Source organism: Phasianus colchicus, chromosome Z, assembly GCF_987193195.1.
Source record: "Phasianus colchicus chromosome Z, bPhaCol1.hap1.1, whole genome shotgun sequence".
Taxonomy (NCBI): Eukaryota; Metazoa; Chordata; class Aves; order Galliformes; family Phasianidae; genus Phasianus; species Phasianus colchicus.
The window spans coordinates 34191549-34208722 of record NC_143476.1 but is presented as its reverse complement, the minus strand read 5'-3'; the positions used below and the strand labels follow the sequence as shown (position 1 = coordinate 34208722).

The 17174-nt window shown below is 39.4% G+C and overlaps 2 protein-coding genes across 2 annotated transcripts in view; one reads left to right on the top strand and one right to left on the bottom strand.

The window, feature by feature from the left end:
* Positions 1 to 174: 174 nt before the first annotated feature.
* On the bottom strand, positions 175 to 16981 carry DHFR (dihydrofolate reductase). The gene is made up of 6 exons (XM_031603391.2): positions 16832 to 16981; positions 16424 to 16473; positions 14887 to 14992; positions 13886 to 14012; positions 2185 to 2300; positions 175 to 1014 (listed from the first exon to the last, which is right to left on the bottom strand). The coding sequence occupies exons 1-6, from the start codon at positions 16915 to 16917 to the stop codon at positions 927 to 929; spliced, it is 573 nt and encodes a 190-aa protein (XP_031459251.1). The 5' UTR covers positions 16918 to 16981; the 3' UTR covers positions 175 to 926.
* MSH3 (mutS homolog 3) overlaps positions 16978 to 17174 on the top strand; it is a 111020-nt gene continuing 110823 nt past the window's right edge. Inside the window, exon 1 of the mRNA XM_090132645.1 lies at positions 16978 to 17135. Within this exon, the coding sequence (XP_089988771.1) occupies positions 17040 to 17135 (96 nt within the window). The 5' untranslated portion in view covers positions 16978 to 17039. The remainder of the gene's footprint in view (positions 17136 to 17174) is intronic.

Below are 17174 nucleotides of genomic sequence, written 5' to 3'. Positions count from 1 at the left end.
ATAATAAATGCTTTTGGGAGGTTCTTTTCTCTTGTCAGGGTCACTGTGACTTACATCACAAAATAACAAAAAAATACCAGAAAAATACCTAATCCCCTTGGCAACAGTATGTTTTCTTCCCTTTCCCAAAGCATTGGCAAATACAGTACACTTTTGCAATTTAATGCAAGCATATAATGATGATATTTAAATCTTTATTGATCGATGTACAAAGTCAGCACATATGGAAAAAGAAGATCAGCATAGCAAAGTACTTACATTTTTAAATCTGAAAAAGGAACACAGGGAAAACTGAGACAACAAACATTATTCTTTGCATCAGTTTACTGCCGTAGAACTGCCATGGGAAATTCAGTGGCTGTTCAAAGCTGATACTTTGTGTGTTTTTCTCTTAATACAGGAGGCTTGGTTACAGTTTTTCAAAAGCACACAAAATGAAGGTTTAAACTTCTGATAGAAAACTGGCCAATGTTATGCCCTGTTGAACAGTCATAAATTGCATAAACTTGCAATTGTCCAGTGCAACTCTTGCTGATGTTAGAACGTAGATTTAGTGCAACAGTTAAGGGCAACATTACTTGAATTTCCCTCAAAATTGTTTCACAAGATGATGCTTTAAAAATACTTTGGGGAAACAGTCAGCACAATTTTGGGTTATAATTTAAAAAAAAAAAAAAAACAACAACCTATCCTGCTCTCAGATTGATCAGCAATGAAACAGAGGTAAGACACCTCTTTTCAGGCTCTTATTGTCAGACTGGGAGCTGCTGATCACACTCATCTGGGATCTTTCACTATTGAGGTACTGCACTATCAAGTAGATTTTCTCACAGTGATGTAATATGTACGTAATATGTATTTTCAATCAGTAAGATTTCCTAATTTAAAATGCCTGGTTGCATACAGAACTAAAGAAAACTTTGTTTTTATTGTGCCGAGACAGATTTTTCATACACTTCAAATTTGTATTGGATGCCATTCTCTTCCTGAATATCTGCAGGGACACCCGGGTATCTAGAGAGGGAGGAAGTGAAAAAAAACAAAGGACAAAAAGTAGAAAGTAATTGTGTAAATCACCAGTAATTTATCTAATCAATCAGGAGACAGAGTTATCTGGTAAAGACATGAAAATACCAGCCTTATCACAGGAATACTAACTATAAGCTATTTTTGAGAATCACGTTAACTACTATAAGCAACATGTATGTACATCTTTTTAAACTGAAAAAGTAGACTGTGATGTAAAACAGATGAAAAAGACAACAAACATTTTGACTGAATCCTCCCACGTCACTTAAAATGTCTGTAAATGCAGAAGTGACACACACATTTTTTTTTGTTTTGCTTTTGATTACATAGTTTAGAGGAAATGGTATAGTAAATGCTTCTTACAAGTATATGTAGGTGATTGCTACCTACTGCAAAGTGTTCCTTTCTATTCTGGAGTTACTAAAACAATTTTTTATTAATAGGTACTCTTAAAATCTCTTCAGTTCCCTGTGACAAAGTAAGGACTTTGTATGAGTAATATTGACATTGAGGGATGAAGGAATTTAAAACTTTTTTTCTTAGATCAGCGTCTGTTAGGTTTCCATTTCAATGGGGGAATTATCAGCTAAATTATCAACCGAATTCTGATTTCTGTTCACCAAAACCAATGCATACCTGGGAAACAACCCAGATAAAGATGGAGATTTTGGTGTCAGAAATCAGGATATTGCATTAGGATTGTGTTAGGGCACAGAGAACTTCAGAATTTGTTTATGTTGAAAAATGCAACTAACATTCCCCATTCACTTGGTTTGTCTGGGTCATATTCTGCACTGCTCCCATTTATTCTCTACAGCTTCACAGCTAATCCACTCCTCCACCCTAGGTTGTGGACAGAGAGCTCATCTTGCCACACTTTCTCTTTATTGCTGGTCTTTAATTAGCTGAAAACCAAAATGGGAGCAGAAAGACAAAGTTCTTTCCTGCTGATTCTTGAGGCATCCATTTGTATTTTTGCTACCTCCCAACTTCTTGTAATCTTGTTAGAGCATAAAGCACGTCTGCAATGTGATGAAGATGGCAGAAACTTGCATCTCTAACTCAAACAGAATGTGGCCTTAGCAAGGTTCTCACACATTTGAATGATTAAGTCTCCATTCAGAACACAGGACCATTATACATTCTGATACTTACTCTGTGAGAAGTTTGAAGTCTTTGTAGTCAATTTCTGGAAAAAATGTGTCACTTTCAAATTCATGCAAAATTCTTGTCACAAACAGTCGATGATTAATGGGCTTCTCCATTGCTGCCTTTAAAAATAAAATAAACAGTTAAAGTTGAATTATTCTGTGTAAAATACCTGGACTATTTATGAAGTATAATTCATGTTTAATTAAATTTTTAATAATCCTGTGTTAAAACACTGTTTGAAACCTGTAAGACAGTGTCAAGTTTCATGCCTTCCTGAATGAAAAAGTTTAAAAAGATACCTTCCGGGTGAGATCCTTACTAACAAACACACAAACTCATGAGTTAAAAACGCTGTACTAGTGCCTGACTACAATATATGTGTGGAATTGCTTTACTGATGCTTCTCCCTTTCCCCCAGATTGGCAATGAGCAATACATTGTTAAAGATGATTCACCATGCATCATGCTATTAGGTACTACTTTGACAAGTACAGGAAACAAGTAATTTCAAACTTAATCCAATAAAATTAATTGCTAGCTTTGCTGAGAAGCTGGTTTCTGGAAAAGCAGCTCTATTTCCAGAGAATACCTTAAAATGAAAGAGCACAACAATATCCATCTGCACTGAACAAGTGCTCATCTAGATTCTTTACAAATATCATATTTTCTTTTTTTTTTTTAATTAAGGGCCAGCTGTAGGAATTGAATCATACATCTGCAGAATAATGGAATAATAATTTGCTTCACAAATAAACACAAAATACTGTGTTCTGTTTACTGAGATACATTTATTTTGTAATAGAGGGATAAATTAATTTTTTAGTCAGGTTAATTGAACTGTTCTAGTGTTTCAGCTAAGGCCTCTGCACTAGCAAGGAAAAATGAATGGAGTGACTGACTGCAGCTGCTGCAAAGAAAACTGAACTTAGCAAGAAGGGGATGGAATGGCGGCTTATACACTAGAGAAAACATTATGTCAGTTGAAGAGCTCAACATGCTGTTGGATTGCTTGTCCCCAGTCTACAGAAAAAGTGTAAATGCCTTCCTCTGTCAGCCAGAACTCTGGAGTCTGTATGTATACATGGCTCAGCTTTATGTAGGCTAAAGAACTAAATATCAAATAAAAAGAACTTGGAGAAGAGCAATGGGCTTCAGATGATGACAACGTACACTCTCCTTCCCAGTACACAGAAGTGGCACAATGCCCATCATCATGTGTTATTACAGCATATCATAGAGAATACAGAGAAGCATATTTTAAATACAGTTTGACTGTGTATTCTGTTTGCTACACTCTGTTAAGTGTAATTTTCACTTGCATTCCAATTTATGAACATTGCTGCATCACTTCACAGGCTGATATAGCAGCCTAGCCTTAGCCTGTCCCTATAGCCCTGTCCAGTTGCCCCAGGGCTACGCCTGGCCCAGCTACCTTCACGAGCCTTCACTGTTTTCTGAAGACCTGCCTCATCACTGTGTGCCCTTTTGCTGGTGAAGCTGTGCTGTGCTGTCCAGGATATTGTCTCTGGGCCCCATCATCCTGTCCTTCTGAGGAGAGCTGGTTCTTCCTGTTCCCTGACAGCACCTTCAGAAAACCTACATAAGTAGATTTTGTATTAAATATGAAATCTTCCATGTTTGGAGTCTCTAATTGAAACTGCTCAGAGAGAACTCTGCTCTGATACCTGCTCTGCAAACTACTCCTATGCACTCACGGACACTGGCAGGCAGTGAAAGTGCTTTATGACAACTCTGGAATTTCTAAGAAGATTATGGTACTTCTTTGCTAGTGTTCACTAACTATTCACTCCTGTCTTGTCCAGCTTACTCTATCTATTTTTTTGATACAGAAGAATTAGAGGATGCACAGTGCTGATTTGATAGAATTTTGACATACTTGCTCTGAGTTTAATGATGTGATTCTGTATTATACATATTATGCATATTTTTTCTAATCAGGGTGAATACTACTTCATTTTAATACACAGCTGTAAGTAATCTTGACTATTTAGACAGAATGTGGAGGAACTAATATATAATTCTACAGATCAGGCAACACTGTGGTAAACTAACATAATACTCCACAAATAATTTTTTTTTACTAGCTCTTTGGTTTTTGTTTATTTTGCAAATTTCAGGACAATGTATGTAATAGAAAAGGTAGAATTTAGGGGAGAACTTCTCAGAAGTAGTTGTATCAGGGCAAGGAGAGATTTTTAAAGCCAAAGCATGATGGTTCTGAGCTTGTGGTTCCCTGTATTTGAAAAATCTGCATCCTCACCACATGCCCATTCATGTTTCCTTACTCCATTGCTACACTGGGTCTCAACGATATTCTTGGTATGATTTTCATTTATTGTGCTTTCCTCCCATAATCCACTCAGTTATCTTATGATCATATATGTACCTGTAGTTGGAACTGCATAGGTGCTTGCTCTCTGCATAAGATTGTCTGCTTATATAGCAGCTACTGAACCTTTTAAGACTCTGCAGCTTGATGAAATAGGGAAAAACAAAGCTGATTGTGGTTCATCTTAGAGCACAGCCTATTAAAACTACAGCTTCTGATCTGTTCTTCAGAAACACCAGAAGATTCCTCCTACAGAGATGACATTCCAAAGGAAAGAGAGGACAGGACCGCTGAGGTCTTAAAATCAGTCCTCTTGTCCCAGGAAAGTCACCCCCATAGGTGAACCAGCCCTTTATTACTCACATATTCCTTATATATCTATTAAAAGATTTTAGCATAGGCTTGTCTTTTTGGACTTTTCCAGGTAACCAATAATACACTTGCCTCTGAATCATACATCAAGAAGCAGATGACCTGGGAATTATATTCCCCATAATTTCCAGCTTCATTGGACAGCCTGCCATACAAGATTAGTCTATGCCTGTACTCAAAGGACTGCTGCCTTGAATTAGTTGTCTTTGTAGAACATGGGTTAAAATAACCCTAAAGCTCTGCAACAAATAGCTGCATATTAGAAGCAGTTTCAGAAGTACTACATAGAAAATTAATCTTTTATAGGTTTAATCACCAAACCACTGCAAATCAGACAGCATAGCAACCAATTTCTGTAGAAGGAACCAATTATATCTGGTCATTCAAAGATTTGCAGGTTTTAGAAGGACACACGCCCACTGTCTTCCAATCTTCCACTGATTACATAAAATAAGTAAAATAGACAAAGTAGCTATCTGAAGCACTTATATTTGAAGTGTCTTTCTGTCAATGAGGTAATTTCCCTTCCTTTCTGAGCTGCTAGGACTAAACCTGGAGGATGGAACACTGTGGTAGCTCCCATCACCAATTTCCTACAAGGAACAAGACCAGTGTAATAAAAATCCTGTGTGACCTTTATAAAAAGCCTACCCATTCTGCCTCTATGGAAACAGATAAACTTTACAAACTGGACTTTTCCAATGTCAAGAGGAAAGTAGGGTCCATGTTTAGAACAGCATCTTTTAAAACTTTCCCTCTGTAATCTCAGCAAATATCTTTGAAAAGAAACTTAAAACACAACTCTTCTCAGAGCTAAGAGATTACTTTTTCCCATAGAAATGCCAAGTCAAAGTTTGCTAACAACAATGAACAAGCAAAGAACGATGGGAATGCTACACCTTTCTTTCCAGTGCTAAGAATTCTCTGAGTTTATATAGTTTGACATGCATAATGGAAAAGCTGGATGTGTCCCTCTCACGTCTGAGAAAGAATAAAGTTGCTAAACTAAAGAAATCCACTGGTATACTGCTAACATTGTAATTTCATTTCATATGATTTTGTTACTACGTAAAAGAACGAAGCACTGACAAGAGGCATAGCTACATTACATAGGGATATATTTTTACAAAACACAAATTTCTACAGAAGGATAGTATCATCAGCTGTAATGCTGTAAGCTTGTCACATTTATACAAAAGATGTTAGGAGATTGCAGTCAGATGGCTATAATCCTGTCTCAGAGTAATAAGAATAGAGTAAAACTGTCTTTGCACTGCCACCTTGTTCAAATACATACAGGAAAATTTTTCTGTGAAGAAGCATTCACTAGTATTGCAGTAACTGAGAGTTACCTTTGTTTACATACTGGGAAGACAGTAATCTCTGGAAACAAAACTGCTCAGGACTATCCATACCTGCATAATTGAGATTATCATGAATTCACAGGGACAAGGAAAGGAAGTACAGACAGTACCACCACTCTGCATCCTTCAAATTTATTTACATTGTCACAGCCAGGAGTGGTTCTCTCCATAGGCCGGGAGAACTATCCCTATCACTTTTTCTGAAACCTTCCATAACAAAGGACTCAGAATTTAGTTTCTAGGCAAAGATATTTTTGAGATGCTGTCATTTACCTATAGGTTAGTAATAATACTCTTCACTTTACACAGTGTCACCAGCTTTCACAAATGTTAATAGGATTGAGCCAGACTAGTTAGTTTGGAAGAGAACAAAGAAGCCAATGGAGTCAGTACTCTGCTTTTCACACTGGTTCTTACAGGTGAGAGAAATCTTTCAGGCCTGCAGTGTGATGCCCTCCATGTCAACGGCTTCAGAAAACTCAGTGATGCTTGCTCTTTGCAGCAAGTTCTTTGACAGCAGTGCGACACAGGAACAATGGCACTGGAACCTGCAGAGTACAGCACATTAGCAGGGAAAAACATAGTATCTAGACAGCTCCCCAGAAAGTGCATCTCAGTCCTTGGTCACATCTCTGGTTGAACACAGCACTTCAAAACCAAATGAAAATGCATAAATGTCAGTTTCTATTTCAGCAGCTATGCAGTTTTAAAATATTTTGTTTCACTTGTGGTTAAGGCAATACAGTTAGTATATTTATAGTTTGTAGGAAATTCAGACACATCAAAATGTAATCTTTAAAATGTGCATTTTCTCATAATCACCTCAAGAGATCATTGAGTCCAACTCCTTGTTAAAGCAGGTTCCCTACAATAGGTTGCACAGGTAAGCCTGCAGACAGGTCCTGAATGTCTCCATAGGAGAAGACTCCATAAAATGTAGGATAATGGTGTTAGTTAATAAAGTTTTGGCAGGCTTGAAAAAAAATCACAATAAAACTAGCAACTCAAATTATTCATGTTTTTCTCTTTTGAAGAAGTGATCCTTAAGCTACAGTGAAGATCTGAAGCTTAACAAATACGGCATTTACAACTCGCTCAGGACATTCAAAACCCAGTGAAGCTTATATACTTAGTTAAGAAACTGTTTTAAAGGGTAATTAAACATCTGCAAGAGACTTGCTGTACTACGTACAAGTGGCAACTTAATCCTTCAGTAGTTTTGAAGAATGAAAGGGGATAGATCACCCAAAACAAATACTAATAGATACTGATTACCCAAACCTAAATACTAGTATATAAGGAAGACACCTGAGCATGGATATTAGACAAAACTTTCCCTTGGAAATTACTGGAAATGTAATTTTCCAGCTTAAGCCTCTTTGTTAAATATGATTTGTCAGCATCACTTAATGGCCAGCTTAGCTATTAACTCAAAAGTGAAAATAACAAAACTTCATATGAAAGAACAACTTTTTGTTCTGCTACAAAATTACAAGTTCTCCAGATTTAATACATGAATACTATTCTGCACTTCAGCAATGTGACCTTGAGCATCGCTTGCTTCTGAAGGAGAGAAAGCAAGAAGCTGAGTAGAAATGTATAAATTACAAAATACAATTTTAAATTATCAAGATGCAGTAGAAAAACCTGTTTTGTCAAGGGAAAAGCTTGTTTGACACAAAGCCCATTTTGGTATTACTAAAGAAGCCTTGGTTTTGAGGACCTGAGTCATACTTTTTTTCCTCTTTTTTTTTTTTTTTTTCTAAGTTCTGTTGCTAGGTTTTCTTCAGCTGGTAGGTTCCTTCTTTAGGATTTGTGTTTGGTTTTTTCTACAAAGCAAGATTTACACTCAATGCTTAAAAACTACCATGTTATAAGGCCATTCCTTGCACAGGAGTAAGTCTATGCACGTTTTCCTTCTTTTAAAAAGTCCCTTTTTAATACCTGGAGATACGCTGGACTTACAGTTCCTATTTGTCATGGTTTTGGATGGGATAGAATTAATTTTCTTTGTAGAGGCTCAGAAGATGCTGTCTTTTTGGATTTTTAATCAAAATAGTGGTAATAGCATACCAGTGTTTTGGCTGTTGCTGAACAGTGCAAGGCAAGTCCTTCCCATCTTCTCCCTCTGCCCTACCAGTAAGGAGCTGAAAGCGCAGAAGGAGCTGTGAGGGGACAGAACCAGGACCCCAGCTGACCAAAGGGATGTCTACAGCACTATGTTCAGCAATAAAAGCAATAAAAGTAGAAAAGGAGTGGATGTTTGGAGTGACAATGTTTGTCTTCCCAAGAAAACATTACACATAATGAGCTCCATTTGCTTGGCAGCAGCTGAACATCTGCCTCCAATGGGAAGCAGCAATTGAGTTCCTTCCTTTGCTTTGCTTGCATAGGCAACTTTTGCTTTACCTAGTCTTCATCTCAACCCATGAGTTTTTACATTTCTAATTCTTCCCCATCCCACCTGGGGAGAACGAGTGAGTGGCTAAGGAGGGCTGTACTGCCTGCCAGGGTTAAACCACGGAGTTAAATCTGAATGTTGTTCTAAATAAATTTTAAGCACTCAGATTAAATTCAATTTAAAAAGACTGATGCAACCAGTATTGAGCAGATTAATTAGTCTCTCCAGGCTGCACTGTTGTTCAAGTCAAAAACCAACCCAAACCTCTCCATTAACAGACAATTAAGAGACATCAATTCCACACAGAGCGCATCTGTATCAATGTCTTAGCTCAGAAAAGAAATGTGGTTTTGAAATGAATCCTCTAGTTGTCCTCACTTACCATGCTTTGATTGCACTGAGATGTGCATGAACTGAACTTGTTGAAGATGAAACCAAGACACAAAGTCTGCTTATGTGATATGATATGCTCCAATTGCTAATACTCAGGGGACAGTGAGTTACTACTGCAAGTTGGCAACACACAAGCACTCAGGAACGAGCAGAAGGCTCTCAAAACATCAAGTGCTCATGCAAAACCATAGAGTGTCTCTCAAGCCACACAATGTCTTTGTAATTGCTATGACCTACTGGCCTTTGCTGGCTCATCACACTCTTCCTTCCTCATCCGTACCATCAGAAGCAACATCAGCTCCTTCTGGAAGATCCAAGATGTTATCACACTGAGATCTAAGGAAATTACATTTGTAAACCTATGCTGTGAGGAGTCTGAAAGCTTTGCTGGAGGCACTATTACACCTTGCGTCTGTATGAGGAGATTAAAAATCCAATGAAGCCAGCAGTGTCAAGTCAAATTTAAGAAGATGGTCTGTGCTGAGCAAGATCTCAGACAATGAGAAGTCACATCGAAAACTTACAGAATTACAGAACTGTATGGGTTTGAAGGGACCTATGGAGACGACCTTCTCCAACCCTCCTTACTAAAGTAGGTTCCATACACCAGGTTGCACAGGAAAGTATCCAGGCACATTTTAATATCTCCAGAGAATGAAACTCCACAGCCTCTCTAGGCAATCTGTTCCAGTGTTTTATCACTCTCAAAGTAAAGAAGCTTTTTCTCATGTTTGTATGGAACTTTCTGTGTCCAGGTTTTAACCATTACCCTTGTTCTGTCACTGGGCACTGCTGAAAAGTGCCTAGCTTTTCATTACCTCTAAAGGCACTCTGAAGTAGGAGACAGTATGTATATAATTTTGAACAATTCAGGGGACTGTGGGAGCTGCTTTCAATCCTTTCTGCTTTTGCTTCCTAAAACCAACACTACTCATGTGTCCCTTCTGCCACTAAAATGTCTGTGTCTAGCTGTTCTGCTTTCTGTTACAGAGGTCAGTAAGTCTCAGAAGTGATAGTTTCCTTCTGTATACAGCTGAATGGTCATGGGTTGCCATCTGCCTAAGCCAAAGACTCCTATGCCAAAGACAGCTGATCAACCAGGGTGGAATACATGAAGACTCCAAGAACAGCACTGTAATAGCTACCTACCCCCCAAGACATCCACAAAAAGTTTGTAACAAGCTGTCAAAGGATCCCTGCAGAAGAAAGTGCAGCAGAAGTATGTGTAAGCCTACCATTCTTTCTTGTAATGATTCTACAAGAAGACTACTATATGTTGAGGAAATATGTATGTGAAAGACCATTATATGTTGAGGAATCTGTGAACCACATACTAATTAATCTACATAGGCTCAGGACTGTGCTGCATTCTTCTAAGCTGAACACACAGGTTGGCCTATAGGCCTGTGCTGCATGTATTCCTTGGTCAAAGTACAAACTCAGTCTGATGATATAGATATAGAGGAATCTGCAAACAGCTTTCACTTGTTAACAATGATTATGCTTCCATTGTGCCCTTGCCTTTATCTAAAAGTGCAATAAGACATTCCCACATGAACATTCTTTCTGTTTTAACAGCAAAAATAATGAGTAGACTTGTTTTCTTGTAAGAAGAAAGTCCTCCAATAGCTTGAATGACCAAATGTGGTAGCCCCTTGTACAGATGGGGTCTGCAAAACATGTTGCATGTGGATTAGAGGCTTGTTCAATTCTGCACAATTTGGGGTTCCCAGTATCAAGGACTTGTAATTTCCTATACTATCCTGCTCTTCCTTATAGTGTCAGCTCTAATAAACAGCATTTAAAATGACATTTTACAGTGTACAAGAATCGTTCTTACTGGGATCATAATGCAGTAGCTCTTCTTGGTGAAAAACATCTCTCTACTGCGTGTTGTGCAGCAGTACTCAGATATAAATAGGTTTTATTTAGCAGGCATTACAGTGTTACTTCTGAATAAGAAGAGAAACAAGATACAGGATTCAGGAATATAAAAGGACTTGCTGGTTGGAATAGGGAATATCATCTGCATAACAGATGTGAATAGAAAAGTACAGTCCTTTTTGGAGTGGTATGCTCTCTTCATCATGGCTTGTCCTCATAACACTCCACCTGATTAGAAAGATCTGAACTTTGGGTTAAACCTCCCAAATTGCTAGAAGCAGAAATGTCATGTCATGTTCTCAGTGGTACATACTTAAAATCACTCCTACTGCACTTACTCACTGAAGAATAAATGGTCACTTTCTTATTCTTAATGAACACAATCAGTTCCAAGCTTTTGAGGCATTCAAAGAACTAAGATGAAAATAGTCCTTTAAAAGACAGTATCTACACTTACTGAATAAAATGATTCACTTCAATTACCCATTGGTATTTTTACTTCCCACACATAACTACATAACATAAAGGAAATACTCCAGCAACCCTTTTTACATCTTTAATATAGGCACTAAAATGAAGTTTTGGTTGTGGTGTATGGTTTCCATTAAATACTTTTAATTAAGATCACATTAAGATCATGGGTACAGAAATATTTATAAAACTGTCAGATTTATCCCTAATGAACTTCAAATTGCTCTGAAACAGCCTGAATGAATACAGGAAAGAATGAGAACACCTGAGATCTCAAATTATATTCCTTATGCTGATCAGCACAGTAATAGGTTGCAAAAGTAGTCCTGACCAAAAATGCTGATTTATAATTTAAATCTTAGTAATAGTTTCAAAAACTGTACTGTTTTCTGTAACAGCCAGATAATACCAAACAACAACAAAAAAAAAGTTCAAAAATATAACAAAATTCCCTGTATGAACAAAAAAAAAATTACTCTTTGCAGCACTAGATGAATATATAGGTAATGCACAGGCAAAAATGCTTCTGCTCACACTTTGCATCCTGTAGAATTACAAACAGAAGCCTAAATTACAGAAATGACTAGTGTGTGAGAATTTTTTTTTTATCAGAAAAAGTATGCTTTACAATTCCAGAGACTTTCTTTTTTTTTTTTTTTTTTAATCAGAAGAAAGAATGCTTCTCCTGACTGATGTGCAAGGAACTAAGGTTGATGAACATCATCTTTTGTGTGGTACTGTTTGATGGTAAATGCAAATTGTATGAGAAAATAATGAAATCAACTAAGAATTAAATGGCAGAGCCTAGACTGTGTAAAGGCTGAAAAGTTGACTTCAGAGACTCTAATGTATGGAGCCATGGAGAGCTGGCTAATTTTGTATGCGTATGAGATAAAGATGAGAGGAAATGTTTGGTAGAAAAGATGGCTTAGGAAACACAGCACAAGAAGACAACTGGTTTTACTGCTTGTTACACAGCTAATACTTTACTTAAGAAGAGAAAGACTTGGCATTTGCAGAATTGCTGGTCATACACAGCTTTCTGCAATGACAGTCTGTAAGAGATGAATCTTTTACATAACTGTTTCAAAGCTTGCTGGGGACACAGATAAACAATTCCAAGCAAGTCCTGGGAAAGGGTTGAGAAATCCTTTGTCTGGAGAACACTGATGGACAAGTCCTGGGAAAGGGTTGTGAAATCCTAAATCACAGATTAATGACCAGGAAGCAGTCTTTTGTGTGGGCTTATCTCGAGGAAGATGGCCATCTCAGGAGGTGCTGCACATGACTCTTACCCAAGCGCCCAGGAATGCCACGCTGGCAGAAGAAGAAGAATAAAAAGGGGACCTACAACCATGAGGTTAGGTTTTCTGGCAACAGATTTCTCATGAAAAAGAGGTTTCTGACATGAGAAGCCTCACTACCTGCTTCTCTCCCTCCTGGACTTGCTCTGCGTTTTACCTGCATGCTGAAGAAGAACAAAGGTGTCTGCCATCAGATTCTTCAATATGGAATTCCTGCATGCTGACAGACTCTCCTGGGCCCGCTACCTGAGTCCTGCTGCTTCCTCCCGGACTGCTCTGTGACTTCTTCCTGTTACCTGCTTGCTGCCCAAGGCCAGCCATGCTGCTGCTGCTCTCCCCCTGCCTGGGACCTTCAAAACGTCGTGCAACTGGACCGCTGCTGGATCCTGGTGGTGACTATCCCCGCCTTATGGATTCTTGCTTCTTTCCTATCTTTTCTATCACCCTCCTTCCTTCCCCGTCTCCCTGATTAGGATTTGTAATAAACTGTTCGGACCAACATTTGAACCTTTGTTTCTTAATCTCATGCCGGGTATACAGATATTAAAAGAACCTCCTCTCCCTCCTATAAATTGGAGCGAGACACAGTCCTGAGAATAAAGTGACACATACTTTTTGGCACGTGAGCAGACATCAAGAAAAGCCTTTGCAGTGGGAGCAGTCAAGATGTCTGGTTACCGGATGGGAAAATGAGTCAGTTCTATGTTCTGTGTTATGATTATCTCCTTTTTATCTCCTTTCGTTATTACCCGCTAACTCTCTTAAATTATCTTTTCTTATTTGCACACCTGTATAAAGCACCATATTTTAGTTAAAAATGCTGGATTGCTTTTCTTTGTTATCACATTCTCTACAGCCTGTTTCTTTTCGCAGTAAAATTAAAAACAAACAGCAGAAGTCTTGGTGTAAAACCCTAGATATTTAGATAGTTAAGAAAAGTTCTTAAAACTGCAATGACTGTATGACATCGCAAGAGCAATTTGGTTACTTGGACAGATATTTTTAACTTGTTAGTCAAAGTGTTTCTTTCTAAGGCTTGCTCTATCAAGTTCACTAGGTGAAATGGGGAAAAGGCTTACCCCTGCACTTCCTGAAGTGGCAATAACTTGAGCCATCTTTCTCCTAAAGCAGAAAATTTAATAATCTAAGAGTAATTTAAATGTACCTTATAAACAGAAGTGCCTCCAACAATCCAAACCATGTCTACTTTACTTTTTAATTCTGGTGAATCCAAAAGAGCTAAGGCATCATCCAGGCTTTTAGAAAGATAATGTGCTCCTTCTGGGGCTTCCCTAGGAAAAAAAAAAAGTTTTATTACTAAATTTGAAGGACAAATTGTCATCATAATAATGTAATCAAGATATATAATGTATTCTGCTGAATTTACAGGTGGCTAAACGTTTCATGTTAGTTCATTATACTGAAATGCATTACTACTAAGCTATGTTAGAATTCTCAACTCACTGTAGAATTGCTTAATAAATCACAATTTAATCCTAATTGTGACTTAAGAGGCATGATAAACTATAGATTTGATTTTGTTAAATCAGGTTTTTAACAAAGCATATCCAAGGAATGTTAAGTGTTCATGTAATTAAATACAGACTTCTGCTTGAATTCTAGAATGTCAGTACTTGCAAAACAATCCACAAAGCCTTTATCCCCCCAACTCTACCTTCTGTCCAAAACCCAGTAACAAATTCTAAATCAACAAATCATTTTGAGTGAACATTTTTGTTTAAGAATACTTGGATGACTGTGAGTGAGGCACTCAAGAATGCAGTTGTGAAAAAGGACAGACTCTTTTCACCTTAATGTGAATCACAATAAACTTTAAAAAAAAAAAAAAAAAAAAAAAGATTAAATTCATCAATTTAACAAGGTACCAGAGAAATATTGGAGTCTCAAGGCCTACTGACAAGTGTTTGTGTGTACAAATAGAAATAGTACTTATTACACAAAGTAATGATAATTATTTTATGAAGTGATAAAGAAATAAATGAGAAAAAAAAAAAAGGTGAAAATATCACTCAGAACTAATAGCAGAGATGCTTTGTAATGAGAAACAAATGTAAAAAATGTTACATTAAGAATTACTTCATGAGGCACTGTTACACATATTCTTAGATTTGGATTTTTATTTGTTTTATTATTCATCATACATACTTGAGCTCCCTGCTGAGCACTATATTAATTCTGTCTTTCAGAGGACGATTCTTCTCAGGAATGGAGAACCATGTTTTTTTACCCATTATCAGTGCATTCTGTTTACCTGAGTAAGAAAGAAATCATTTATTTAAATGGTATTTCAGCTCTGTACCAGGTTTGTTTCAGCTGTTTAGTGACATCTGCTGGACTTTCACTCCCTCTTCCAAATCAATTCCAGCAGTTATCAAAGTACAAGCTTGGGCCCTGATTCTGCAGTAAGTCATAGGCACAAAAGAAAAGATTTGTGCCCCCAAAGCCCTAGCAAGCAGTTGAGACCAAGACAGCTTAATGCACACATGTCAACTTGCAATCAGAAGAAAAAAATATATATAAAAAAAGGCATGTCATTGTCTATTTCACTGACATGGGCTCTGCTAGTTAAGTAGCCAAATTCATCTCCATCAAAAAACAGCTGAGGTGAGAGGAGATCTGAAAGCCCACACAGCTCCAACCCCTCGCCGTGGCCAGGACTGTCAGATCACCTATTAAATCAGGCTGCCCAGGGCCCCACTCAGCCTGGCCTTGAGCACCTCCAAGGATGGGGCATCCACAGGTTCTCCGTGCAGCTGTGCCAGGGCCTCATCACCCTCTGAGTAAAGTGCAAGAACAACTGATGCCATCAAGAGTTCTCACAGTATGAATGGACATTTTTGTTCAGAATTTATTGTTGTTTGCACGTTCTATCATTCCAGTTATTAGATTAGACGTAACTGCTAAATTTGAGTATTTAAAGAAAAAAAAAGGAACAAATGTTCAATCATGTTTTAGAATTCACTATTGAGTTATTTCTGACCAAATCCATCATTCATAACCCAATTCTCTTTCACATGCACTGAGAACAGGGTTATTTGCACTTCCTCTGTGAGAGGAAGTGTGTAGTCAGAACAAGTTGCATTTTGCATTCCTGTACCTGCTCATTTTCACAACCTTTTTGGCCCTGCCGTAAATGGCTTTATTTTACCAAGTCTGTAATATCACTTTGCTGCACGGGTCTTGTTGGATGTGAATGCTATTCCTATGTATTACTAGTTGCATGTTATAACACACCATATGTGCAAGGTTGCACAGTGGCATGCTGGGATGGCTCAGCCCCCATCCAGACAAACCAAATCACAAGGATCAGGGGGTACAATGAGCGGCCAAAGTTTACCTACAGCAAACAAGATAGCACATAAGCTAACAGAACCTGAAAAAAGAAGGAAAAAAAAAAACAAAAAGCCTGCTGCTGCTCAAATGGAACAAAAAAACTTTTGCCTTTTTGCTTTTTCTGACATGAAGTGGTAAAACACACCCTGGACCTTCAAAAAGGCAGGGTGGGAAACTTCTGGTGAGTTTGAAACATGTGCCATAAGACCATAGAAGAGGAATAATTAATTGCAGTTCTGCTTCTATTGCTGGGCTGGAGAGGCCGAGGAAGCCAGTGGAAAGTGACATTCCTTATCTTTTCTGCGACTGATACCACAGGAATTTAGTAAAGCGGCTCAGTGCACATTACCTTCCACACGGGAGGTGCTGGTCATTCTCTGGAAGTACTTGTACTCATTCCTGGCAAATAAACAAGTAGAGCGTTACAGCAAGGCTCAGGAATAACTTACGTTAGTGTGGCAGAAAGGGAGAAGGACGGAGGAGAGGGGAAGCTGCCGGGTCTCGGCCCGGCTCTGCCTGCGGGGCCATCGCGCAGGGCCGCGGCCCGCCCACGCGTATCGCCGACCCCCGCGGCGCTCTCGGCCCAGCACGGCCCCAGCCGCCTCGGCACTTTCCCGCCTTGCCGTCCCGCCTACAACTCCCAGCACGCACCGCGCGGCTCGCCCCCTTGCCGGGCGCCGGCGTGCCGCGCTGCACGCTGGGACACGTAGTCCGCCACCCGCCCCTCCGGGAACGCGCGGCAGCGGGCCCGCCGTACCTCAGCGGGGGCCAGGGGAGGTTCCCATCCTTCCCGATGCCCATGTTCTGACACACGGCCACGATGGAATTGAGCGAGCGCACCATGGCCGCCCCCTCCGCCCGCCGCCTCTCACCGCGCGCAGTGGCGGCGCGGGGCGGGGCCGGGGCGGGACTCCATCCGGCGGCGGAGGCGGTGCCGCTGCCCGGCGTCTCGGCCTGTGCACGCCATGCCGCGAGGACGGCGGCGGGAGCAGGGCGGTGCGGGTCAGCCGGTGCTCAGCCGCTTCTTCGGCGTGGCGGGGAGCGGCGCCGCCCGGCACACGGTGCGCTGCGGGAGGCGGCGGGGGGTCCCGGGGTGATAG

Coding starts and splice junctions, on each gene's coding strand:
- DHFR (XM_031603391.2), bottom strand. CDS start 16,917: ATGGTGCGCTCGCTCAATTCCATCGTGGCCGTGTGTCAGAACATGGGC. Junction 16,474..16,831: donor CTCCCCTGGCCCCCGCTGAG/GTACGGCGGGCC, acceptor TTTATTTGCCAG/GAATGAGTACAAGTACTTCC. Junction 1,015..2,184: donor GACTTCAAACTTCTCACAGA/GTAAGTATCAGA, acceptor CTCCCTCTCTAG/ATACCCGGGTGTCCCTGCAG.